At 42.4% G+C, this 27357-nt stretch overlaps 1 protein-coding gene across 2 annotated transcripts in view; it reads right to left on the bottom strand.

Moving 5' to 3' along the window:
* The window catches only part of LPP (LIM domain containing preferred translocation partner in lipoma), a 317335-nt gene that overhangs the window by 50468 nt on the left and 239510 nt on the right, over nucleotides 1–27357 (bottom strand). For both annotated transcript variants that reach the window (XM_059479296.1, XM_059479295.1), the window contains exon 9: nucleotides 19061–19184. In XM_059479296.1, the coding sequence (XP_059335279.1) occupies nucleotides 19061–19184 (124 nt within the window). The remainder of the gene's footprint in view (nucleotides 1–19060; nucleotides 19185–27357) is intronic.

Genomic DNA, 27357 nt, shown 5'->3' with positions numbered 1-27357 from the left:
GTGTTGTTTGCATCCCTTTCTTCCGACCACAATACAACTTCATATTCTCACTTTGCTTGGCTGTAAAAACCTGACACATTCTCAGTGTGCCCCAGAGGTCCCATTCCACACCACAGAGCAAATGCACTGCAACTGTGCAGGCTCACTCTGCCAACACTTTACCTTCTCAAACATTTCTTCATGCTGCTCATCACAACATTACTGTCCCAGCTGATCTCCAGGACTTTCCAACACCCCAGGAAAGGCAGGGGACTGTTAGGACACCCAACATGCAGGCAGGGAACTTGAGACCCACACCGGTTAAATATCCCTCCAAGGGTCACACAAGAAGTTTATGATGGAGCCAGGAACTGAAACCATATTTTCTCAATCACAGTCTGGTTTCTTTAACCATAAGGCCATCTCTGAAAAAAACTGATGCTAAGAAGGCCTGTGGCATAAAAACTCCCTTTCAGAGGGAGCTCCCAGTACCAGTCTTGCTAAAATCCCTTCCCCAGGAGGAGGAATTCGCTCCTTGTGTGGACCATGGCATCACTTTCTGGCAGTCTGGCTGAGCCACATACCAACTGAGCACACAGAGTTCTGTGCATCTGCTACTGTCCTCTGTTTATTTACAGAGAAGGAAAGACTCTGCTTCCTTAAACATCTGTGGTGGTGATCCTTTAGCCATCTATATCCTCCTCTCCTCAACATCCTGGGACACAAGAGACAGTTTAGTTTGTTTCTGATATAAACCAGATTACAATGACAGGTACCTCTTGAAATTATAGCAGCCACAATGTACTACTGCCACAAAATGGAGAGGACCACTCCTGATTTTCCCCAAAAAATATAAAAATTCAGGTTGAACAGGATCTTGAGAAGACCTGGAAATGATCTTAGTGCTTTGAAGGCAGCACCAACTCTCTCTACAGCATTCTTGATAGATATTTGTTTAACCTGCTCCTAAAAACCTTCAGCAACAGAGATTTCACAAAGCACTTGGTCAAAAAATCTCAGTGGGTACCTAACCATACCACCAGTGAGCCTTTCTGCCATCCAACCACAATGCCCCTCGCAGCAAGCCAAGCCAATGCCTTTTTACTCCGTTCATGATGGCCATAAGGAAAGCAGACAGGCTGACACCAGCTGTAAGGACGGACTGCACGATGCCCCCCGGCAGGCTGGTGTGTCCCTGAGCCCCACACACCGGTGAGTCCCAGGCTGGATGATGTGCAGTGAGTGTGCCAGCCCAGTGGGGGTCAGTGATGCTCTACAATATTTAAGGTCCTAGACACCTTTTTTGCAGCACGCTTTGCCTTTTTTCTTTTTTTCCTCCTGTTGTTGTTGTTACATTGTGTCAACTTTTTGGCACGTGTTTTACCATGTGCGAACGGCTTGAAATAGAACCCCGCTTACATCTGGAGACAAAAAAAAAAAAAGAAAAAAGAAAAAAAAAAGGGTGAGAAAAAGAGTGGGAGAGAGGAAACATTCCTCCCTTTGCTAATCGATCAAGGAAATGCAAGGGAGAGAGTAAAATGTACTCTATTTCCTTTAGAAATGTTTCCTTTAATGCCGATGAAAGCGGCCAGATGACAGAGGCCGCGGCTGTGCACGGGCTCGGGAAGCAGAGCAGGAGCTGTCAGCGCAGGCACGGGGGTGTCCCTGGCAGCCGCAGCAATCCCTGCTCCAGCCCTGCCTCTCCCGGGCTCTCCGGCAGCAAACACGGCCCCGCTGTGTGCCGGGCACTCCCTGCTTCCCTCCCCACCGCTCCCAGCACGGCCTGAGCCGGGCATGGCTATGGGGAAGAAGCCACTTTATGCTGCAGGTGTAGAGTTGGATTGAAAGAAGTAACATTTCATAATTATTCGTGTTTGGAGGCAAGACTTTCAAAAAAACAATTTGTACCAAAAAAAAAAAAAAAAAAAAAAAAAACCAAAAAAAAAAACCACAAAAAACCAACCCAGTCAACAAATGCTTAACTCAGGAGTGCAAAAATTTCATTTGGTAAAAAAAAATAAAATTTAAAACGCATGCTTTCAAAGAAGTCCCCCACATTCCTGTGCCATTACTCCTCTCTGATTGCATGTAGTAAGTTCAAAAAGTAACACACATAAAAACATCTTTTAAAAAAAAAGGCAAAAATTATAAAGGCTGTAAGAAAGTGGGCCTTTTCCATTTTTTCAAAAGCTGAGAAACCTCTTATTTTATTCTACTTTCACAGGAAAATTAAGACTTTCTAAACCAAAAATTACTCTTTTCCTTGGAACACATCACTAATGCCGAAATCTTATTTTTTAGTGAGATGTTACCACTATATGGCATCCAGGGAACAACCTCAGCAGCTCTCTGCTAAAGCTCTGGTGAAGGTGAGGCCACCAGCCAAGTCCTAACAGGGCTGTCAGGAAACCTCTCTGTGGGCAATTCATCCCAAAGCTGATTTTGTGGGTGTTTACCCCTCCTAGGAATGGGAAAACACAGCAAAGGGGAACAGTTGCTGGCTGAGCTGTAGATCGGACAAATTTTGGTGATCCCAACACTGAGCCACTCCCTTTGCACTTGCAAAGCCATATTGCATGATAAACCCTGGACAGTGAAATCACCAATTACATGATGGCACACAGAGTGAGCCAACCATGCTTGTATAAATCTCCTGTAGGAAAAGGAAGGCAGGATACCAGGCTGGAATCACTCTTCCTCCCACCCTCATCAGGGGCCACTGGCAGGGGGGCATTTCCTGAGCTATCCCGTGACCCACTGAGCTTGTTCTGTCATGCTGCACCAAATTTCAGGATCCTGTTTTGGAAGGCCACAAAAAAATACCTGGTCATTACAGGGGTGCCAGTGGCAGCAGCCTCGGACAGCAGCTACGTGGGGCAGCTCTGCCTGGCCCATCTGGGTCCTTTGGAAGGTGTCTCTCCCAGCATGCTGTCCCAGCCTGCTCCCTCCCTGGCTCAGGAGAGCAGCCTTGCTGCTAGAGCAGGGGAGGGTGAGTGCAGGGGCTGCTGCACCGGATCCTGTCCGTAAGTGATGGCTGTAACACAGAGCAGAGCTGGAGGCCAGAGGAGCTGCTCTCCTCACAGGCTTGGTGCTCACTGTGCAATGCTTCATGCAGCCTCTCCCAGCCCTTCCTCCAGCTGGGGAGGATCAGTGGCAGGCTGTCCACAGGCTCATGCTGCTGCTCAGTGCAAATACACCTTAAACATAGATCAAATTCTCCTGAGCTCTCAGCTTTCTGTCACAGCTGAACCGAGAGTGCAGTCAGAAGGGACCAGCTAAGACTCACACTGATACAGACAGCAGCCTTTACATCTAGGTCAAAATATGAGTTGTCTTTTACCACGTTCCCAAAGGACTGTGGTTGGGTTTGCCATTTCCAGCAGGAAAGCAGGCTCAGGGAGCCCAAGCAATGGGGTGCAGTTCTGTAATGTTACGTGCAGGACAAACACAGAGCAAATAATGTCCCCTGTCCCAAAGACTTTCATCTCCAACTGCATCCATGTTGTACAAAGGCACTTCAAACCACTTCTGTCCCCTTGCCCAGCCAGTCTATTTCATAAGCCTAGGATAGGCACCATCAGTGTGTTAAACAGACTCAAGCCCAGCCAAAACTCACATCCATGGCTGGGCATGAATGACTCAATTCACTCTTCTGTGAATTGACTGTGCTCCAACTGGTATTCCACAGCTTGTCTCTGCTTCATGGCATCACTGGGAAGGTGGTGGAATGCATTGATTTTTACCAAAGGCTCTGTTCAGTGGTGAAGATGAAATTGCCTGAGTAATGGCAAGGTTTTGAGTCAGAGATGCTTCCTATGCCATTGGCTCTGGCCTACCATCCTGGCATGCCTCCTGCATGCTTGCCTGAGGAAAAACATCTGACAAAATCCAAAACACGGGAGAGAACCTATCTCCCCACTGCCAAAAGTGAAAGAAAAAAAAAAGAAAAAAAGAAGTGAAGAAAGGCTGGATCAGACAAAGAGTAGTGTCCTGAACAAATGGCAGCTCTCATAGGCCCAGCAATATTAAGGTCTGAGGTTTTCAAAGGTGCCTGGCTGCATTAGAAGATGTCACACCAAATTTCAACCAGCACCTCATTTATTTCAGGTTTTTCAAAAACCCTGCCTTTCACAATCCGGCACCAGCCCAAAGCTTCCTTGCTGTATTGAAACATGTGCTGTCTGTGTGTTGACAGCAACCCTGCCATAAATCACATCCCTCAGGCACTGGAAACCACCTCACCTATATGCTGAGCATCCACAGTTCCTTGCAATGAATTCCATTGCTCCAAATTTCTCAGTAGCTGGAATCAAGTAATGTTGGTTGTTTTTTGGTTTTTTTTAATTTTTTTTATTAAAGCAACCTACTAGACAGAGGTTTCCTTCTTCATCCCAAAATTGGAGACCTTTCCAACCAGGTACAAGGTCCAATATTTGTTTACTCTCTTGGACAAGAAACAGGAACTTTACAACCTGGGAAGGAGAAGCACTCTGATTCTGCAGGAGATATTCAATATTTGTTCCTACTTAGAATGCCCACACATAATATTAAAATGTGACATTAGTATTGAAAGCAAAAGTCCTTTTACAATGTTATTTGATGTTGCTGACACTTGACACCGTATTTACTAGACTGATATGATTAAGCAATAACTATAATTCTGCTCCTCCTTTGGGTCATGGGACCTGCTTTTACTGGCCAGGGTAGATCAGGGTAGATGGAAATACTGATAACTCTCTAATTTGAGAATAACCTCCCAGTGGCACATGCTTCATCTGGAGTCCATGATGGAGCAGTCATATCAAGTATCCACAGATCATTATGCTCACCTGATTGCCACATTCTCAAAGCTTGATACATAAGGATATCAAAGTTTTCCTGCTTGGCCTCCACTACAAGTGAATTAGTGCAAAATATGAGATACATATTTATAACAATTATTATTTTATTTAAAGAAAATATGTGGAAATCCATCTGCACAATTGCATGTGTCACTCTCACACATCCTACAGCTTTTGACTCAAAATTAGCAAGGCTTAAAAAATAATAAGCTAAAAAAAAACCTCACACCATAAAACCAAGCTCTTTAGTGGCATTAAGTCTGACCTGTTTGCAGTGGTGGCTTTGACCCTAGGGCCTGTTGACTAACAGTAGGAGACAAGGGAATTGTGGGTACTGATCCATTTATCATGATTAAAGACTGTCCTGACATTTCACCTTAAGATCTCTGTGAGGAGGCTCTGATGTTGACCGGCATCTACAAAGGCGTGCTCAAAGTACTATTCATCAATCATCACTCATCTTAGTACTACTAAGATGGAAGAGTCTTCCTGAATTGGCTTCCATGCTAAGGGCACCAATCCCTGTCTCCTGAATTATTCACACAATTCATGACCTGAAAATTTTGTGCCAAAGGAAACTGAAACCGTAAAACTTTTTCCTCATCCCTCCCATGGCTGAACCAATCGGAAAGGACTGATTTGATATCCAGAGCTCATGATGAGTTCTGCCAGCCCAATGCCCTTGAGCAGAAAAGGCCATCATCATCATCAGGGACTGTAAGTGTTTGCCAAAAACTTGGTGCTGGAAAACGTCCTGAACATGCCGTACCGGTGACGGCAACTCTGTATGAGCAAAGTTGGCAAATCACCGTGCTCTGAACTTTCAGGGTGCTGGTATTCCTACATTCATGGGAGTTCACTGTGAAACCAGTAAGGGTATCTAATCCTCATTAAACTCTTTGGTGTGACAGTAGGGAAAACTGATGGACTTGTTTACATGTGATAATGGAATAATTTGAAATCCACTAGACCTCCAAATTTAGATCTGACATAAATGTAGGGACAGTTTATACCAAGCCTGATTTTAGCTGATGTCTTAGTCGATGTCTTTTGAATTTGTATGACCAAGCCCAGAAAGCCAACACTGGTCTAAGTCAGTTGGTTTCCACTTTCACATAATACAATGCAGCTTTATTACGTTGACTAAGTCAGATGTAATGGGTAAGTCAGAGAAGCTATTATTTCCACCCCAGCATAGGAAAAAGTGTGGGAGACTTTTGTCCCAGTGGAAAGCTACAACTTACAAAAGCCTTCAAAAAAGAGCCTTTTGGGACTTCAAACATTTCAGAAATTGTTTTCATTGTTTTCCATTGTTCTAAGCATCCCTGCACAGATGAGGACCTACAAAAGAAAATGCATTATGTAGCTTGTAGGAAGTCTACAACCATGTTCTAGACCAGATGACTCCAGAAGAGTTTGTGATAAGCTTCAGATCCACATCCAAACATCAGAACACCTACAACACAGTCTGAGTTCAGTGTTGCTTCATGAGAAAGTCAAAGGAGCCCCACCATAGCAAAAAAGAGAGAGACTGGCATTTTGGAAATCACAGACTAAAGTTTTATGAGCTCCTATTCATGCAAATGAGCCCTGTCTGAGGTATTAAGGGTCATGCAATATTCCCAACTAAGAGCGACACGAAATTAGTAAATTGCCATGGGGAAACAATATTAATATCTCATTGTTCAGTCTTATTTGTGCTGTATATTGTTCTGTTCTCCCCTGTCCCAAGAGCACAAGAATGAAGCTACTGCACACACTGATGTCCTAAGAGTTTACACAGGATTTATTCAGCCAGACTGATTTTACTCTAGCCAAGCTGATGTCAGTTGCAGCATCATCTTCTCAACCTACTGAGATGTGAGCCACAATATGCCACAATTAGACCATGCTCTAGAAACACCATCCTGTGAAATGTTTGTTCTTCTGAACAAATTGTTCTGCAATTTCCCTAGGCCAGAACGGCTCTTGTAATCAGACATTTGCTGGATGCACACCATTCCTACTTGCTACCTAACAGGTGTTACTCATAGTACCATGACTTCTGTCACTTACATGGGACTCAAGGCCACAGGTCACCCACCTGTTCTTCCCTGAAAGTTGTGCCACAAAGGCAGTAGACAGACAGGAAGACTGTGTGTGCACACCTTGTACAAAATAGAAGGAAGCAGAGTCTGTAGACTTGAAACAGCTTAGTTATTGCTCCTCACCCATTGTCCTGCTGTAATCAGAGCAAAGAAATAACAGAAAACCCACTGAGATCCTAAGACTAATTGGCTTTCTGTGAAGCATTGTTTTTGTTTAAAAGACCAAGACACACTTGAATCAATGGGCCTTATAAACAAAAATCCTTTACTCACCTTTACAGGGCACAGATCTCCAACCCCAGAGCAGCAATGTCCCTCTGGCCTAAGTCTGGGGTGGCCTCTTTTCCAAAGCCTGTCTTTGACCCTCCTGCTGAAGCTCCTAAAATGTGCATTATCGGTGTGGTTTTCTGCCTAAGCCCTCAAGAAAGTATGTGACTCTTCCCTGTGTGAGTGAACAGAACAGCTTCTATTCCTCACTCAGTTTAGAGACAGCAGGGCAGAAAGAGACTGAAAGGGTTCAAATAACAAGCTTTCACTAGGAGCTGGCCATGTAACTGACACAGACCTTGTGGCTCTCCTCAGCCACCTTTCTGACAGAGGGATGCCATGGAGATGGCAATGCAGCAGCTGTGCACATCTGCAGTGCACATTCTCCACTTCCTTCACTTTCTGAATTCTGCCTGTGAAGAAACAGCAGAAATAAATCTGACCATGGGCAAGCTCCGTTTTTCACTCCCCTCCTCTTTTTGTTGCCATGCATGGAAATTGAGTATACACAGAATATTAAGTTATAGTGGTCTTAGCATCCATTAGTAGTGGCCTAATGGAACTACACAAGCACAGCACACTGAACCCTGTGCTTTGCCATTTTATCTTTAGAAGAAGGCAATGGTTTTAGGCATGTACAGATAAAAGATGGAGTATTTTAAAATGTCCCACTCAAACATCCACTCTTATTGTAGCCATACCTTCCCCAGTCCTGTTCTTCCACCTTACCTTCCTCCCTCCTCTAAACAACACACATCAGATTTGCCAGTGTGGAGAGAATCACACTTCACATGACCCATGTAGGCATCAAAAACTGGATCAGTTTGATGTGAGATGTCAAGATGGAGAATGGGAAAGAAAGGAAGGCCATTAGAATCAGACTCCAGGTAGTATCCTGCCCTATATATATGTGTGTACACACACACATATTTATTTATACATTTTAAGATTCTCACTCATTCCAGCCACGGGACAGAAATGAGAAGCAGCTGCACAGCTCGTGGAGATGACAACAAGAACACATGCCCAGAATTAGCTCCACGTTGGCAGTGACGTTCGCTAGGACTTTCCTGTCCAGAAGAGCTGGCTTCATATGACAGTCTTCTGCACAGCATAAAGGACCCACATTAGAGTCCTTTCTAAATGTCTCCCTCCAGCTCAGCCAGACACAATTCCTTAGCTCATGTGATCACAAACTCTGCACTAAAAAGAGTAGAAAGTCAATATTGTCATGTCCCAGCCATTCATCAACACAAGTGAAAACTCAAGGTAAAAGGCTTCAGGCTTTCTGCAGTTTTTTTGACAGTCACATGCTGAATTCACTTGTCTTTCACAGCAAGCACATAGTGAGGAAATAGAGACATTTGAAAAGCTGGGGTTTTTTCCAAGTGTAATTTTAAATGACAACAAAAGCAACTAAAACCCCCACAAAAACCCCCCTTCTTTCAACCTGCACTCACAAAGAATGCAGCACATTACCTGCCCAGCCTGCCCCTGACAGTACAGACAGAATCAGAACATGTACTGAGCAGATAGTAAGTTATTAACCTCTCAAGATATTGTCTGGAACCAGAATTTGTTGAGGAAATTGTATATTAAAGTCCAACACTGCTGCTAACTGAACACAGCCCGATTCACAGCTTTAAACAGACAACTTAGCATGGCTGGGATAGTGATTTGAAAGAATCTACAAAACAAAATAATTCACATCCCACATCCAGCTGTCTGTCCTTAGCAGTGGACAGTACCTTAGGCTGTGGAAGATGGTTGTACCCATATCTCTAAACTCTCAACAAAGGGGTCTGCTATTGTCAAAGTGTTTTACTTAACCACTTGTGTTCAATGGGGAGATGCATTTGTCAACTGTCAGAACTCATGTCACTACCTGCGCTGTCCCCTTTTGACCCTGGTGCTGTGAACACAGTTTTTCAGAGGTTTGGCTCTTAGCTCACACTTAGAGAAGTAATTATTTCAACATCTCTGTGCATGTCTTGGCAGACACACAAGGAAAAAAAAGAAAAAAAAAGGCAAATGAGCAAGTTGCTAAATGAAAGCTGGTGACAAGGTATCAGGTGCAGTCTCCCAGCTCCACTCTGCACCCACAGTGATCCCATTGCTATTGACATTGCCTGTTCCCTTCAATGGGGCTGGCTGACACAGGGCCATGGGACAGGCACGGTGCTTTGCCACTCTCTCCTGCTCAGCTGACACAATCTGTGCTGTCACAGTTCAGGCAGGAGACATCTCAACTGCAGGTTTCACAAATCAAAACAGGTTTACTCTTGGCTGCTTGTAGCATCCCAAATGTCTGCCAGGGCTGGCTTCTTGTGATCTCCCTGCCAGTTTGAGATGACAGTCTCCTGACCCTAGAGCAGCAGTTGTGACCTTGGCTTGTAGCCAGAGACATGAAAACATGTGTTCATGACATGACATGGTGAACAGCAAGGTGCATTTGGAAGCATGAAAACAGTGCAGCTTACTAAAACCAGCAGGAAAGTTTGGCTACTTTTGATTCTTTTAATCCTCCCCTACCTCTTTGCACCACTGAGAATCATTCTGTATTGATTATGCTGACATTGACAGCAGAGTTGGAATTTTTTTTTTCACATGTCAGATGAGAAAGTGGGTTATGATTCATCTCACTGAATCTGAGTCAAAGCAATTTCTTATAAAAAACCAAACAGTTTTGATGCATTTCCATCAGAAGAGAAGAGGCTGGAGAACACTCAGCAAATGAGACAGTCCTGTTTAATTCTTCTTTTTAACATATTTCACTCTCAGATAAAATCTGTCCTTTTGCCCCACTAGAAATAACTCATTTTGAGTTAATGACACTAAAATACCCCCAAAAGCTACCAGCAAAAGACAAACCACCCTATCAAAAAAAAGACAGCATGAGACAAATGCCATGAGAAGAAATAACAAATGCCACACTGTGCCCCACTTCCGTGGAACAGTGATTGCTAGAGTGGAAAGTAACAGATTACTATGGTGAATTATCAATTTTCCTAATAGCCTTGAACTACCTAAATGCTGAAGTGTGCTAACATTAGTGGGTACATTACATTAACAGCAGTTAAAATGATCAAGTGTGATCCTGGAGCACATTTTCCCTCCTTTCTTGTTTTCATAGCCTTGTTACTAACCCTGGAAAATAGGGTTTCTGCTCAGCATGCTGGGAAGAACCTTCAGACTGGCTGTGATTTCTTATCAGACAAGGCTCACAAGTCCATTTTGGTTGATTTTCACATAAAATAAAGAGTGCGGCACAGTTTTGGGTAAGGCATGGAACTTGAAGGAATTCTAGGCTCAATTCTCACTTCACTACTGGATCTCAGCATGACTCTGGGTGAGTCATCTTAACTCTTCCAGTGAGCCCCTCGCTTGTAAATTAGGGACAGTAATTTCCTGGCCCTTGACATATTTTCAGATTCAGAACTCTGAGGGATGCACCCTGTTCCTACTCCATGTCTAATTTGCACATATTACAGTGTGACCACAGCCTTGGATGCCACTGCAGCACAATGAGCCATAGTGGAACATGGGAGCAAACTGCAAATTTAGTCCACAGAGCTTCAAAGAACAGGTGAGCTGTTCAGTTTTAAAAAGCAAAGAAAGGGCTCCTTTCTGTCAGGTCATGTAGACAACTAACTTGAAACAAAGAAATTAAACTATTTTCATGTTACTGGGACAAAGATTTATCCAAGAGTGCATTGCTGGAAGGGTTTCTAACTCCAGGTCCAAAACTGAATGCCTATGCCTCATTTGACAACTTAGCTACAAGTCATGACAAAAGAATGTCTTGAGGCTTTAAACACTCCAAAGCCCTATCTGAAGTGAAAATTATTCCTATCATATTACAGTCCAGAAAAACATTCTCACTCATTCATAAACACACACATACACACATCCCCTCTCAAAATAACTGTGAGAATTTAGAGTTTATGATATCCCAGATGGAGGAAACTCCTGGTATCACTCATCTCCATAAAACAGGAGAACCAACCTTCTCCATCCTGTATGTCCTAGACTAACAGTCCATCTCCTGCTCCCGGCCTCACCAAGGAGATCCCCAACAAGGGGGCCTCCAGGTGCCACAAGTTTAATCAGGTGATGACATCCCCAGAGAGAACCCCCAGAGACCAGCCAGTTCATTTCATGTGGAGGAGGAAACAGCCAACAGGTAGGTCCTGCTTTTGCTTAATGATCTGAGCCAGCTACAGACTAATGAACTGCAGCTGAAGACTTGATGGCTCACTATCAAATTTTCAGCCCTTTCAGTCCACAGAGACTTTACTTGACTTTGTAAGTTTATAATGAATAAGCTGGATTGTCTTTGAATTGTCAAATTAAGGTAGAAATATTTGGTTTATTTCCATGCAGGACTGTTAAATAGGGAGGTTGGCTAATAGCCTCATCACTGTTCAAAGGTTTTTCTGAAAGATGAGCTTTCCTATCCATCTGTACAAGTCCTAGCATACTAAGGGCCCTCTCACAATGAAAGAAGTATCCACCAACCTCGTGAATTTTTTTTTTCATGGCTATGTTAATTTTTAAACATGCTGAAGAATCATGTAGAATACAGCTGTACTTTAGAAAGACACATCTCTGAATTTCATTATCACATTTCATTCTTCTCAGAAGACAGCAGGAAATTATCAGTTTTTATTTACTAACTTTCAGGACAAACCTAATTTCATTCATGGCCTGAAACCCAACTCTCTTTCACAGCATACAGGTGATCAAGGGAATCCCTTTGATTCAGTGCTACTCCAGAATTCTGAACTTATTCTCCATGAAATAACCTCTGCATCAAAAATCAGTTCTGTTTCAAAGTAAGAATATGTCTATGTTGACTGTCAGCAATTCAAGCTAAACTAGGGAATTAAAAACAGAAAAAGTCATGCTGCTTGCTACCTGTTCCAGCTGGGATTTTATGACCTACAGTAATAAAGGGTAACTGTGGTTTTAATGCAAGATTTAGATCCCATCTGTGAAGAAGTGGTGGTGTCTAAAGAGACTGTGCTTCAGAAACACTCATGATGCAAAGTCTTGTGTGGATAAAAAGAGGAAAACAGAAGGTAAGTCTCTTGTCTCCTGGCTCATGTGGGTACCAGGTGCTCAGGACTTACAGAAGTGCAACCTTCTCTGATTCCTGACTGCTACATCTGCTGGATCTTCATTTAAAAGATGTGCATTCAAGCCTTTATAAGGCTAATATACCTGGCATAAAAATATCTAGGTGCTTAGCTTCATAAAGCATGTTTCCCAGAACTAATACAGAGTAAGATGTGGATAGGATCAACATCAGGAAGACTCAAACTTTTGCATCCATTTCCAGTCTTTCAAATGCTTGAGAAGCAACTTTGACCAGCTCACAGCCTCTTGCCTTGCTCATGGCTGGAGGTAAGTGTATGTAGATGTGGTATATTTTGCTCTCCAACCACTCACTGGCTTACTCTTTTTCTCTTCTTACTTTGCAGTTGTGGGCTAAAATTCACCATCTAGGTTGCATTGAGATTACCTTTATAAATTTGCTCTACCTCGCTGTGCAAGGATGCCGGCAGGCAGAGGACTCCCTGAGAAGAAGCTAGACGAGGGTGGCAAGTATTGACAGAAGTGAGACTGAAGAAACAGGCTCTGAAAGCCATTCACCAAGATAATTAAAGCCCCTGGGGAGCAGAGGGAGGGTGGCTCCCTTTGCGGCAGGCCACAGCAGGGCCGCTGGATGTTGATGGTGCTGCACTGTGACCTCCCTGAGCAGAGGTTGCTCCCAGGCTTTGTAGCCTGTGTGCAAACGCTGGAATATGGCTTGAACATAAAAAAAATTACTTGAATGACAATGGAGAAAAGGGTCCCCGTTATATGTCTGTTCTTCCTGCTTTTGTGAGCGGTTACGTAACAGAAAATGACTGTCAGCTCATCAGTTGTTGAAAGTCTAACCTACTATTTTCTGACCCAGATGTTGTTCAAATGAGGACAGACACCATCTTGCAGCAGAACCCCTGCCTTTAGACAAAAGACACATCACATTACATGGCAAAATTACAGTGTAATTATGCTCTTGTAATAATAATATGCTTCTTTTAATGATAACCTTTTCAGAACAGATCTAAGAGTACGGGCAAGATATGACAACTTTCAGTTTCTTTTTCTGGTAAAACTTCAGATGAAACCAAGTGGCTACTTCTGCCTTTTAGAGGCTGCTGATATGCCTGAACAAGACTGAAATGCAGTTCAGTTTAGACAATTGGACCATGTTCAATTTAGAGCCTCTAGAACTGTACAGTGCTCAGAGCCATGCCAAAGGAAACAAAGACAGCATGAACCAAAGGAAGTCATACCTGGACCATCCAGTGTGTCTCCTCAGCTGAACCTCCTACAACTCCACCACACTCGCTCCCATACCTGACTTGGACTGCTACCTCCTAACCCATGTCCTGGTCCTCAAGAAGTAAAATTAGGGAACACATTCAACACTGTTTGGATACCAGGTCTCTTGTCCTATTGAAGGAATTTTAGCTTATGAATGGAAACCAAATAGAGATGCAAGGCCAGTGATGGGAAAGGTTGGCAGAGCCTTGGCAGATTCAATACTGGCGTCACTTATCATTCTTTAATTTTAACTGTAAAATGACATCTCAAAGAACCATTGGAGATGAAGGCTTCTCATTGGGGGATGCACATATGACTGCTGCTGCTAATCATCTCCAGAAAATTCAGTGAAAAAGGAAAAAATTAAGTTTGAAAAGTAAAACAATCTGCCACAGGTCAAGATGTCAAGATGAGAAGCAGAAAAGACAGTCAAGCCTCCTGTTTCTTGGCCTTGTTCTTCAACCCAATTCTGTACCATCTCTCCCATTGTCAAAGCCAGGGTACACAGAAAATGCACATAAAAACCTATATCTCCTGAATTATCAGCTCAAACTTAAATCATGATTCCTTTACTGCACAAACTGAATATTTCCCACAGGGTGATTTTGGCATCTCTCTTCTCCCCATGCATCCCTACAGCATGCTGGAACTACAAAAGGAGACTGCTACATTATCCAATACGTGAAACTGGTGGTTCCTTTGGTAGCTCTGAGCATTTATGGTAAAATACCAGTGAGAGTTTCTTCCCACCAGTCAGGCAAACTGCTGTGGGGAGTGACTCAGCTGGGACATAGTCCCGAAGGCAACAGGAGATGAGGGGCCCCAATGGCACTTTTCCAGTCTTAATCAGCACTGTCTGCATGGTGATAGAGACTGATAAGCTGCCAGAAGCAATTTCTTGCTATAAAACTTGAAACAGTGGTCCAGAACAGTTGTGATCTGTGTGTGCATGTATTTGGTTGGGTTTTTAAAATGCAGAATCAAGGGCTGTAATTTCCCATGGTGGCCAACAAACAATTTTGATAGTCTCATTTTAATCTCCTATAAGTATCCATTTCTCCTCCTTCAACCTTACCCAATTTCCACTCCACCAGGTATTATTTTTTCCAAACAAATCAGACATGCTTGTCTATAATAGCACATTTATCAACAGGGAGGGCTGTGATAGGGAGAAACTATCCCTACTGCACAGAGCATAAGACATTTGGGAGTCCTTTCTAATAAAAAGGGATTTGATTAAAGACAGCCAACTACCACAGATCAGCAACTTAATCATCAGTAAAGAAGGAAGAGCAGCTTAGATTCAAAAGACTTTAATTTGCTGATATGCCAAGGACTTCCCAGGAGTAGTCACTCCACAAGTTACTCCAGAATCTGCAAGGGGGTTGGAGGGGACATACACCAAGGATTAGGGTGCTTAGACCTATTATAGTAGTTTGGTCTTAACAAAAGTTAGGCAGAATACCCAACATACACGTTTAACTTCTAAAAATTCATAAGAATTTAAAAAAATTCTTATGCCTAGTGATATTTCCATACTTAAGCATTGCCTTGCCAATGGCAGCTAGAGGATTTCCCAGCAACTGGTTGTACTGCTGTAGTAAGCCCTGGAAAGACAAAGCTGCCAGCTGTGATCTGGCTGCTTCCAAGCATCTCCAGCATGCTGCTCCTGGCTCCCACCACACTCTCAGGCGGACAGTGTGATCCATGCCCTGCTGCCAGCTGTGAGTGCTTGGGTGAGCAACCCCTGCCTAGAACCGTTCCCCCAACTCTGAAATCACTTTCAGTGGTTTTCACCTGGGAAGCTGCAGAGAGGTGCAGTAAGCACAGGCTGGATGGAAGTGCTGGCTGCCCATCTCCTCAGCTCAGCTCACTGGGTCTGCCAGACAGAATTTCCACAGCAAAGAGACAACTTGAGTGACTACTACTCTTCTTCCTTCCCAAGGAACCTTCACCCTGCCCACTTCTGGGCAGATTCTGCTGACTACAGAACCAAGATGGCTTGATTGAAAACCAGAGATACAGTGAATGAACTTGCAGAAGGAAGTTGGTTACACAGAAGATCCCAGAGTGTGGGCAGACCAAGTAAAATGACCTTTCTCTAGCCTGACAGTTCAAATGTAATTATTCCAACAAATTATTTTCATGACTTAATATAACGCCTTGCAGCTTTCTAGCAAGGTTAATTAGATTCTTCAATTCAAAACCTATCTGCTCTTAACCAACTTTTAATATGCTGAAATCCAGTTTTCTAAATTCAAACTAATAAAAGTGATTAGCTGACAGCTATCTGGTATGCTACAATTACCATGGCATTTAGACCTCAGGCATAAGATATTTAATGCAAATCAGAGTCAATGTCTCTGCCCATTTGTCCTTTTTCGGATTACTTGATCAATGTGCCATATGAATCCTGTACAGTCCACACTACCATGCAAAACAACTAAAGAACAAGGGCAGAGATATTGGTTGAGACAGTTAACCAAAGTTGAAAGATTCTTTTTCCCTCCCACACTTAATTTGCTCTTTCCACATGAGCATGAAGTTACTGAAGGCACTGGCTGACAGCTCAAGTAGAGATGAGTATTTAGTTCTGACATAGCCAGAATTAGTACAAAACTCCCGGCCTGCACTGCCATATCAGAGAGCTTCATCCACTGTGACTCCAGAGACCCAGGGAGGAGCCTGGGTTGGAGCAAAGCTAGGAAGATGAGGGCAGCCTACCTCTTTCACTAATGCCTTAAGTTTCAGCTTGCATATTTTTTCGATTCTGTGCTGCCCTAGTGTGTGACTCTGAACTTTATATTAAGTGTTAGCAAGTTCCCTTCACAGTTTACAGACAAAAAAATTCTTTCCCAGCCTGAGAACCAAGGACACTGCTGTCAAGAAGTATAAAGAACAGTGAATTGAGGAGAGCAATCTGGGAGGATGGGACTTCATAACCTGAAGCTTTAATTGGACAATTGACCTCAATATGTAAATGAACCAAAACTTATAAAAGTGTGAAAACTTGTGACTGGTCATCCATCTTGCATCCATCTTGGGTCCATCTTGGGCGGTACTGCCCAAGGTGTATCCTTTGAAGGCTTTTTAATAAACACCTACTTTATTCCTTTAACTCTGTCTAGCCTCTGTTCCAGGTCAGCCTCTTCAGGCATCAACTGTACCTAAGCATATGAAGCAGTGCCCTAGCATTCTGTGTTTTGTTAGATAGAAATGCTCCTAGAAGACTGTATGGGGCACAGCATGCTAGGGAGCTGAGGAGATGTCCAGCCCAAGACATAGTTCTTTGGCACATCAGGAATGCCAAGGCTGGACATCACCTCAGAGATGAACTTCAGTGGCACACAGAAGATCAATCAGGTGTGGTTGGTAATTACACATGACTTGCCCAGAGTAGGACTAAGGTTGTTTGTTTTCTCCACCATGCATCATGCATGATTATTCCACCTTTGATTATGCTACTGTTTATATGAATAACACTGGCAAAACTTCTCAGTGCTCTGAAGCCTCCTTTCCATTTTCTCATCTCCTGCTGAATTAAGAGCTAATGGCATGGCATTGGTCTGACATTGGTCTGATCTGATAGCCAAATTGATGACCTGAGAGACTTTATGTTCCCACTCTTTCAGCTATGCATCCCTTTTGGATGAAGAAACTTTGATGTACCACCCTCTTGAACAGAGCAGAGCAATCTTAGTCATACAATATTAGTCTGCAAAATCTGAGCTTTGCAGCTTCATAAATACAAGTGGTAAACAAAACTAAAACTTCACTTCAGGAAGCAATTTTCGAGCTGTGAGGAAAATTAATCACTAGAACAGCTTATCAGGGTAGGTGGTTGACTCACCATTGCTTGAAGTTTTTAAGATAAGATTAGATCTTTTTTTTTTTTTAAGTCATGATTCAATCATGTTCCTGGGAGAAACTGAGAGGAGGACATTAGGCAGTATAATGGCAAGGTTCTTTCTGACCTTGAGCCAGCGAATCTTCTTTGTTTATCTGCCTACTTTCTTGGGCAAAAAGGAAAACGGAATGGGCTTTGGTCCATCAACCAACTCCTGCCACAGTTCTGCTTTAAGAAAATTGCTGCAATCAGATCTCATGCTTCAGGGCTTCAGCCATTTGCCTGAAGAGGGTAGGAAAAAAGTTTCACTCTCTTTCCTGCCCAGCTAATGACTAAATACATGTTATGTTTATTTGGTCATAGTTTCATGTTTAAAACATCAGAGAGTGAACCCAAATGGCTATGGACAAAGTCAAAGGCAGAAACACAGAAAATGCTCCCTGGCTATTTTCTATTCAGTTAGCCATTCATGCTCACACCTCAGATCTGTGATAATCATCAATTCTGATGACTATCAGTGTTTACAGAGAAGACATTTTGGTTATTAGGGTGCAGCCACAGAACGCAGAAAGGTATTGATAGAGAATTGGGACTGATACTAACCCCACCTATAAGGGCAATATTTGTTTGATGAGAACATCTTAATCTTCTCATATTATCAGATCTTTTGCCACTGCAAGATCCTTGCTTGTTAGTGAAACTGTGGTCCCACCCACTCTCTGATTAAACCAGATCATGAAAGTTTCTTTAAGCCAGAAATGTGTCGGTCCAACCAAACTCTATAGCAAATAGATCTGGGGGCAATCTAAATTAATTTTTAAGAAATGTTGAAATAAAGGAATATAAAGAACACAAAATGAATGGCCTGCCCCAGTCTTTAACTCTACAAACTACAGCAGTTTGTTTCATAATAACATTATTGCCCAAGCCTGTAAGAAACAAAGCACACAGGCAGATCCATTGATCTCACCATAATCAAGTGCCCAAGACTCTTTGATTTCAAGGCAGAGTTCAGAGGTCTTACCACCTACGTTTCATGTAAAGGCAAGATATAATTCTACACCTATAGGTGCCTAAGATAATTATACTCTACACCACTTAAGAAGGAAATTAGATGCATATCTTTTTCCAGGTAAGGAAGATGACACCGTTATGAACCAATCAGTCCAGATTTGTCTTGTATTTGTTGGACCCAATTCTGGGTCTCCATGTATAACCAACCTGATTGACTCAAAATGGATTTCCTTTTAATCTGTGCCAGCACACAGAAAATGAAAATCCATGCCTTGGAAGCAGAACACATTTACACTGCCAGATTTTTTTGCAGCTGCAATGAGAAGGGATGGGGCAGGCAGGCATGACAGCGACCGCACCTGAATTCAGACTGGTAGCCTGGAAGCTGGGGACAGATGGTGTGAAAATGAACCAGACACTGAAAAATTCAACTTTATATCCAGTAAGACTATAAACATACAGTGAGTGAGCATGAGATTTATGCTGAAATTACAGTGGAATTCCTATGGATGATTACACTTCCAGCCCAAGCATGGAAAGCACATCCATCAAAACGAGTGTCACTACATTACCAGTGCAGTTGTCAGGCCTCCCATTACTGAACCCAGTAAATACAGAAGAGGACCACGAACACTTGTGACATGGCTCACCAAAGTACTCATCAGACGGAGGATTCTCCATGTCATACAGCATTTTCTTGGTCAGATGTTCCAGCTCATCCTCAGGCCTGAAGGCAGGAGTGCTTGATGTAGGTCCAGAGCTTGGATACCCACTCTGAAAAGAAAAAAAAGAACAGCCTGTGATGTGGTATAAAAGCATTCACACAGTAAGGGGCTATATTGGCTGCTCAGTGTTGAACTTCATTCTTCATTTAGTGTTGAATTTTTTTTAAGACAAAAGGGATTCAAGCAAGTAAACACCTTACTTAATGTTATGAAAATGGACTCTGAAGAGCATCCAGTGAAGTACTATATATCCTCCTAGAATGGGAAATATCCTGTGCCTCATAATTAGATGTCTACTGGGTAGCACATAATAATAAAAAAGCAGATTATTCCAAGAATAACTTGATACAAATGTTCTCCAAAACTGAAAAAGGCTTGGAAGCATTTAAGTTCAGACTTGGTAAAAGTTCCCATCACTTAACAACACAACATAAATGATAATTCTCCCGTGGTAGAGTACACGGACAAAGACAGATGATCCCAAGGTGCTAGTTACGTTCTCTTCTTGTTTGTTTTGACACAAATCCTGCTGTAAACTTCAGTGAGATCAGGAGCTGGTCCACAGATTTTTAGTACTAGAGGTACAAAGGTTTTAATATGTGTGTAGAACCCAAGATCTCTTGGCCTTCATAAGCTAACAGCCGCACACAGTATTTGCAGCCTGTCTAAGAGAGTCTTCTCCCTGGAAAACACCAAAAGTATGGCATATTTTGAGAAGCACAGAAATAGTCTTGTGCCTCGAAGTTTCTTAGAAGAAGCCAAGTTTGGTGTCCATAAGGAGGAACTCAGTCATCTCAGGATTAAAAAATGCTGACACCAGCTCTCCTTGTGTGCACTGCTTTCTTGAAAGACTTGGATATGAAAACTAATTTATTTATAAAACACATAATTTCAGTAAAGCAAGTGATTTTATTGATTAATTGCTGCCTACATCAAGGACTGGACCTTTGATATGAAACAAGGAAACATTTTTCCATGCTCCATAACTACTTAGATGGCAAGAAAATGTAAAATCACTGCAGAAACAATACATTGACCACTTCTAGGCACTACGTCTGACATGATGAATCTTTATTGAGCCAGTGATGTTCAACAGAAAACAGCAGCTTTAAAGCACTGCACTTCAAGAGAATTAACTATATACTTCCATACATTTTTCTTCCACCCAGACTCCCTTGGCCAGAGCTTTGTGGCTTTTTTAGAAGGGCTAGTCTACAACGACTTTATTAGAAATAATATATAGCATAATCCTAAAAAAAGTTTATTAGTAAGTCAATTAAAGTTGTCAAATGTAAGACATTTAACCTTGGAACAACCTGTTTTTTTCCCTTTGCTCTCTTGTTCTTGAGAACCAATCACGAATCTTTCCTGAACATATATTTTAACACAGCAAGTGCAGCCAAGGATTTATTAGCTTGAGAAATCAATCCAAGCTTCTAAAGGTTCTATTCCAGGTATTGTACCTATTTCATTCAGTTTCCATGCAGAAAAGAATGACCTCTGCCATTCCATCAACAGAGACTCCTTTCCTAGACTTTGCATGGAGAAGACAGCATGGTCTGAAGCTGATAATGGTCCCCATCCCTGTATTTCCCATTAGTCATCACCAGCCTCTTCTGCTGGGCTTTGTCCACACATCATTTGAAACACCGCCTTTACCCTTGGGCCCTGTAATAGACATGGACAAAAACAGAAGGCACAAGCCACAGTCTGTTCACAGAAAAGGGCAGTGAGATACATGGAGCCGAAGCGGTTTGCTCAGCATCACACATGGGCTCTAGGGCAAAGACAAATCCTGCATCCTGGCTGTTGGGAGCCCTACATTTTCCAGCCTCACTCACTGGGGCTCCACCTGCCGTTGCAGACCTACACTGAACATTCTGCAACCCAAAGCCACTGCACCTGCAGGCTTTGGCAGGAAGTCGGTGAAGCCTCTCCCTCATTTCCATGCTGGCTTCCCATAACTCCCAACTGGGGAGCCCTCCATAACTAATTCATACGGGCTTGGATTAGGCCCTTTAAAATTAAAGACCAAAATCTGCAGATTTTCAGTTTTGTCTGACTCTCTCTGGTTTTGGAGGCCACACTGCCTCATACATACAATAAATAGGCTGCTCTCCTATTTTATCTACATTGCACTTTTCCAAACCAGGCAGATTTGCTATCCAGTACCCAATGTCAGCAGAAATAACAAATACCAACCACAATGTTATGAGACACTTGGACTTATTTTGACTAAAATGCCATGCCTTTTTGACCAGCCTTTAAGGAATACTAGGCACATCTTTTTCCTCCTCCCATGGCACATGCTGACTACGTGCCTCCAGGAAAATGCATTTCATGAATATGAACATGCTGTTTGCTGGGACATGCACACACACAAACATAGAGAGTAAAGTGTATCCTTAGTCCAATATAAAATACTTGTTTCAGCAAAACAGTTTCCTTCCTTCTCCTTTGTTATGTCAGGGTAAAAATATAACTCTGGCTTGCCTTACAAAACAGAGTTGTGGTGCTGTTGTTTATATTAAACTTCCTCTATTTTCTCCTGTTCTGTACAATAATCAAGGCTGTCTAGAAATTCAATTTGCTGTCTGATCTACCAGTTAACTAACTTCATGCATTCACTTTTCCCCATGCACATACCTCAGTGCACACAAATATCCACATCCTTAGCTAGACACAGCTCAAAGAAAAGGACTGCATTGACTTGCAGACCCAAAGCACCACTCTGTCGGGCTAACCACAGAAGCATCAGGGATGATAAACTGATCCACAAAAATGGAAAAGAGCCCAGTAAAAAAGCTGGCACGAGGAACTATGCTTTGGAAGCACAGGCACCTGAGTGCCTCCTTTGCTACTGAGATCAAACACCAAGCAACCTCAGAGAAGATTGCAGGAGCAAGCTCAGGAAGAAAAGAGGATTGCATAGCATGTGCAGATGCAAAAGCATTCCTAAATAAACACTGTCCTGCATACTTAGTTGGGATGTAAAGGAAAACACCAGCACTTCCAGGGTTAAGCCCTGTAGAAGAAAGTATCTTCATGCTACAAAGGAAGTGAGCTAATTGCTTGTGCCACTATCAAAATGCTGCAACAACATCTGGCTCATCTTCCTTATTAAAGTTCAGTTCCTGAAAAGCCAGGTCAAAAGAAGCAGTCGTGTGGAATCACTGCATAATTATTTTGGTACACAACACTGATACTTGCTTCAGTGCTTCCCTGGCACATGTTTTCTACTCCAGACCTGTCTCAGATGTAAGGGCTGCCCAGAAAAGGGAGCTCTGCAGTCAGTGTGGTGCATTTGCCAACAAGAACTTTCCCCATCCCCACATAAATATTTACCCATATGGGTAAAAACTGCAGTGCAGAATCTGCAAAGCCATCTGAAGATGATGCTGTGATGAATGCACCATCATTCAGAATACACTGTATGTGGTCATTTTTCTTGTCCATTTGCAAACATTGTAGAAGAAGCTTCTTCTCTCTGGGAGAAAATAACTTCAATTATGTGTTCCCAGTTACAGAAATGTGGAAATTATCTTCTTTTCAGAAGGTAGAATTAGCTGAATTTGGAATTGAAAAGCAGCCAGAAACATCTTTCACTGATAGCTACTTTCTCTTCACTTTTTTCCTCCTGTTTCAACTGCATGAAGTTAGTCCTTTCATTTCACTCACCAAAACTAATAGTTAGTTAAATAGTATTGCAGCATAATTTTTTGTTCAATGGTTTGACAAAGACCACATTTTTAAAGAATTTATTGACTATCCAAAGCCATCACAAACTTTCAGAGCAAGAAATCCAGCATAGTGCCACATCTCTCATGAGTTGTGCTCCCAAGGAAGTATCAAGACTGCCTACAGCTGTAATTCAGTTTATAATTAAGGCCAACTCTTACTGAGGAGATGCATTAGAAAAAATATTTTAATTCTTGATTTATTTTCCCAGTGAAAGGTTACAGCTGCCAGAGTACATAAAGATTCCTGAAAAGAGGATTCTGCCTGGAATCCTTGCATCATGCACATTCCTGGGCTTATTCCTGGTCAGAGGATAACTCATCAAGATCCTCTAAAGAAACTGCCCTGCATGAGGAGATATCCACTGACAGTCAGTGCCCTCCAACCCACACCAGAAGACCAAAATTTCAAGTGTTGGGCTGCCAGGAGAGAGGGCTCTTCCGGGCCATGCCAGAGTGGAACAAGCCGCTGGTTCCCTGGCTGCCTACCTGCCCTGCCCCTCACAGCAAACCAGCAATCCAGAACGTGCAGTTCTGCCAGCAGAGCCCTCATTTGTTTAACACTGCCTGGCTTTGAAATAGGACAGTTTTGTAACTGCTTTAAAGCTCTAGAGGATATTTTTCTTTATTTTTAAACTTCATTATTGCAACTGTATCCTCACTTAACTATCCATGCACATTGCCTGTCCTAATCCTGCTAAGCTCTTAGTTTCAGTGATCTCATGTGGCATTAAGCTACACAGAATTTGAGTAATAATAACAATAAAAGTATTTTCCTCTGTTTTAGCTCCACAGCCAGCAATTTTGCACAATTGTCTCTTTTTTTTTTTTTTAACACTGTGAAACTGGGATGCAGACAGGTAGAAGGGGAGGTATCTTGTTGATAATTTTAAAAGACAGTAGAGCCAGAATGCAAAATCATGACAGAATTGAGACGTTTCCTGGACTTTTGAAAATCAGGCTGCTCATACAGATGTCTATTTTGACTCACCAGAGCAGAGCTTTTAGCTTACAGTCACGAACCCAAAATCTTGGTCTTTGTGTACTGATACTGAATTCAACAGGCTCACCATACATGCACCCTAATTACGCTGTAAAATGGGTTCAGCAATACTTCTGTCTTAATTAATCAGTGCTGTGGAGCTGTTCAAGCCTCTACGACATAAGTGACAACACAGAGACAGAGCCTTTTATTAACCATCAAGCATGGTAACAAAAGAACATCACTGTTTTGTCCTTGGATTGTTTTATGCTATTATATGTAAACACACTAAGTAGCTTTTCTTGCTACTCTTCATATTCTCACTAATGTTTTGAATCTGGAAGGGCTGGTTATTTTTTCTAGATATTATAAAAATGGGATACTCTGTAAACACCACCATCTGCTTCTGGCTTCTGCACTGAGCATGACTGTGTTAAATGACACCTTCCACTGCTATTCTGGCGAGTCCTTGCTTCTGCTGGACACTATGGACTGTTTATATATTCAGAGTTAACAGCAGATGTGCAAGATTTTTATGGAGCAACATTGACCATTTCTCATTATGAAATACAAAGTAGTGGCTGGTTCTCCAAGTAATAAATATTTTACATGTTATCTCAGGAAACAGCAGATTTAAGCTATATTTCACATATAAAATACTACATTTTAATGTCCCATTGGTGCTTAAATGTATATACAGAAACAAATGCAGCAGTGCCTGATCTTGCCTGGGGCCTCTTGGCCCTATCATTACACAAATATGCTTTACTTGTCAAGGCTTATCTCATATGAAAAGGGGAGCAGGCTGTTTTGTTTTGTGTTTTTCCATTAACCCCACTTATTTTGGTAATAGACATTTTAGGCATTTAAAAAACAAGCCAAGAACTCAAGGAACAGCTGGATGGTACTACTGAGAGTGAGAATGAGGCACCATTTTTATACCCATATGCAAATAAAGAGAACGCACCATTTTAGCTCTATGGTTTTGGCTGGAAGAGCTCAGTCTGCTCCATAAAATTGTATCAAGAGGTCCTGTGCTTACTCATCTCTTTGTTTCAAGATCAAAGGCTTTATTCTGCTCCAAGCTGCTTGCCTTGCCACATCTCTCTGGGCTCAGAGTCAAGCATTCCCTTACTCCCATGGATCATCACCAGCAGTAAAGACCCTACAGGCTGCCTCTCAACTCCCCTCCTCTTCACATCATAATACTGGGGGCTTCCAGGATGGCCTTCAAAGCACTAATTAATTAAGCATTATATTTACTACTATCAACAGGTTAAAATCTGTACTTCAGAGTAGGAGCCATAAACTTCCATATGAGACAACAGTCCCACTGCTTTGATCCCAAGCTGCACAGCACACTGCTGTACAAGAGTTTGAATTCACTTTTTGACATTTTGGCTATAGGTCCTGGGGTGCACAGAGCATACAGGACTCCTTGCTTGGGCAGGCGATGAGCCCCAAGATCTGTACAGGGCTCCCTTGTGCCAGTCCAAGGTGGCACTACTGAAAGATATCAAGCTGTGGGGGGCTCCAGTGGCAGTGATTGGCACTCCAAGGGCTCACCATCAACCAAGACATATTCCCATCTAATAGGACAAGCACAGAGGCAAACCTAATAAAAATGGAAATGCTTCAATATTCATACTGATGAAAAGAGATGTGTGAGCTGACAAAGTACTCAACTCACTCAGATGATTCACTGCCACAATAAAATGACTGAAAGAAGCACCTTCCCTCCAAAGCGTATCCTTCTAGTACCACCTTCTCTCCAAAGCCTACCCTTCCAGCACCACCTTCTCTCCAAAGCCTACCCTTCCAGAAGCACCTTCTCTCCAAAGCATATCCTTCTAGCACTACCTTCCCTCCAAAGCCTACCCTTCCAGAAGCACCTTCCCTCCAAAGCCTACCCTTCCAGCACCACCTACTCTCCAAAGCCTACCCTTCCAGAAGCATCCTTAAAATCTAAGGAAATAACTGAGTTTTGACCTTTTTTTAAGTTTTTCACTTGCACAACCTTTCAGAAAGGCAGAGCTGAACGATTTCCACAGACACTGAGGGGTGACACAGTGTGATGGGCTCATACACACGGCTGGCATGGCACCCACAGTGCCCGAGGAGCTCCCCAGCACTGCCTGACCACCACTGACCCCCAGAGCTGGGGCTGGACCCGGTGCTCAGTACCAGCACCACCTGCCCTGCGGTTCAGCTTTGGCACCCAGTGAAAAAACAGGTGGCCCCAGCTGCGGGGCCTTAGCAGGTAACAAAAACAGAAGTGCCATGGCATCACTTGTTTCAAAAGAAAAATAAATCTCACCATTTTAATGGTACTAATTTTGCATGTGAAACTTGCATTCATACTGTATTAACAGTTTAAATATAGCTTTCTTGCCAGAAGCCTGAATAGGCTAGAAAAGATACTTAAAATATGCAAATTGTGTTTCTGTTTTAATACACAAAGAAACCTAAAATCATATCACTTTCCATCACCAAGACAGGTTTTAATATAAGGTTTTTTCATGTGAAAACTGTAACAGCAAACAAATGGTTAACCAAGTGTGTTTAACCCACTATCTGTAGTCTCACTTTTAGTCAACTGTGACATGGGCCATTACACTTCCCAGGACACCAATGACTTAAATGAAGACTACATATTTTGCTTAACATTAAAAGATTATATATATAAATTACAGTAAAAAAAAAAGGCTTCTCAAACTGGAGCAGGTGCTTGGTTCAACATCCATAGCATTGGAGGGTAGGATTCCTGAGCTTTATCCTCAGAAATATTTTTAACCAGTCTGATCCTGCACCCTGCTGTTATAAATGGTGTTCATAATGCTTGGCTGTCTCAAGAGAGTTTGAGAGGCTCAATGAACTCTTCATTACAAAATGCTTTGAGATCCTTGAATGAAAGATGCTCAATGAGTACAAATCATGACTATTAATAATTACCTTTACTAGCCAAGACTGTGCCTCCTTTCACTCACATCTGTCTAGATTTTGTCTTTTAAGATTATAACATCTTCAAAACATACACTGGTCTCCCAACATGCCCTCAGTGGTCTTGTATAAATAAAAGTGATAAGAATAATAGCTGAGGAAACAATAATGTAGCAAAAGCAAATTACATTCCTGCTGGACTCACAAGCTTCTTCCCTATTTCACAACTGGGAGACTTCTCCATTTTACTCGTGTACCAATCCCAGAATCACCTGTTCTCTTTTCCTAATGTGTAGCTGCTTTCATTCTAAGAGCTTTCCTGTTTTTCCTTTAACTTTGCACAGGCCATGGTTCTTGAAGAGGTTACTGGAGGGCGCCAACCCCTTTTAACAAAATGGGCACAAGTTCCTTTGGAAAGAAGATAGGGAGCTCCAAACATGTCAGAGAGCGTAAGCATTGAGTACGACCCTTCAATTCACTTTCAGTCTGTCAGGGAAAAGGAGTCAGAAATTTAAGAGACATCTGGATTCTGTTCAGGCCATCTTATTGTGCTCACCTCTCAG

The sequence above is a fragment of the Ammospiza nelsoni genome, chromosome 10, assembly GCF_027579445.1.
Source record: "Ammospiza nelsoni isolate bAmmNel1 chromosome 10, bAmmNel1.pri, whole genome shotgun sequence".
NCBI lineage: Eukaryota > Metazoa > Chordata > Aves > Passeriformes > Passerellidae > Ammospiza > Ammospiza nelsoni.
This window is presented reverse-complemented; position numbering and strand designations above follow the sequence as displayed.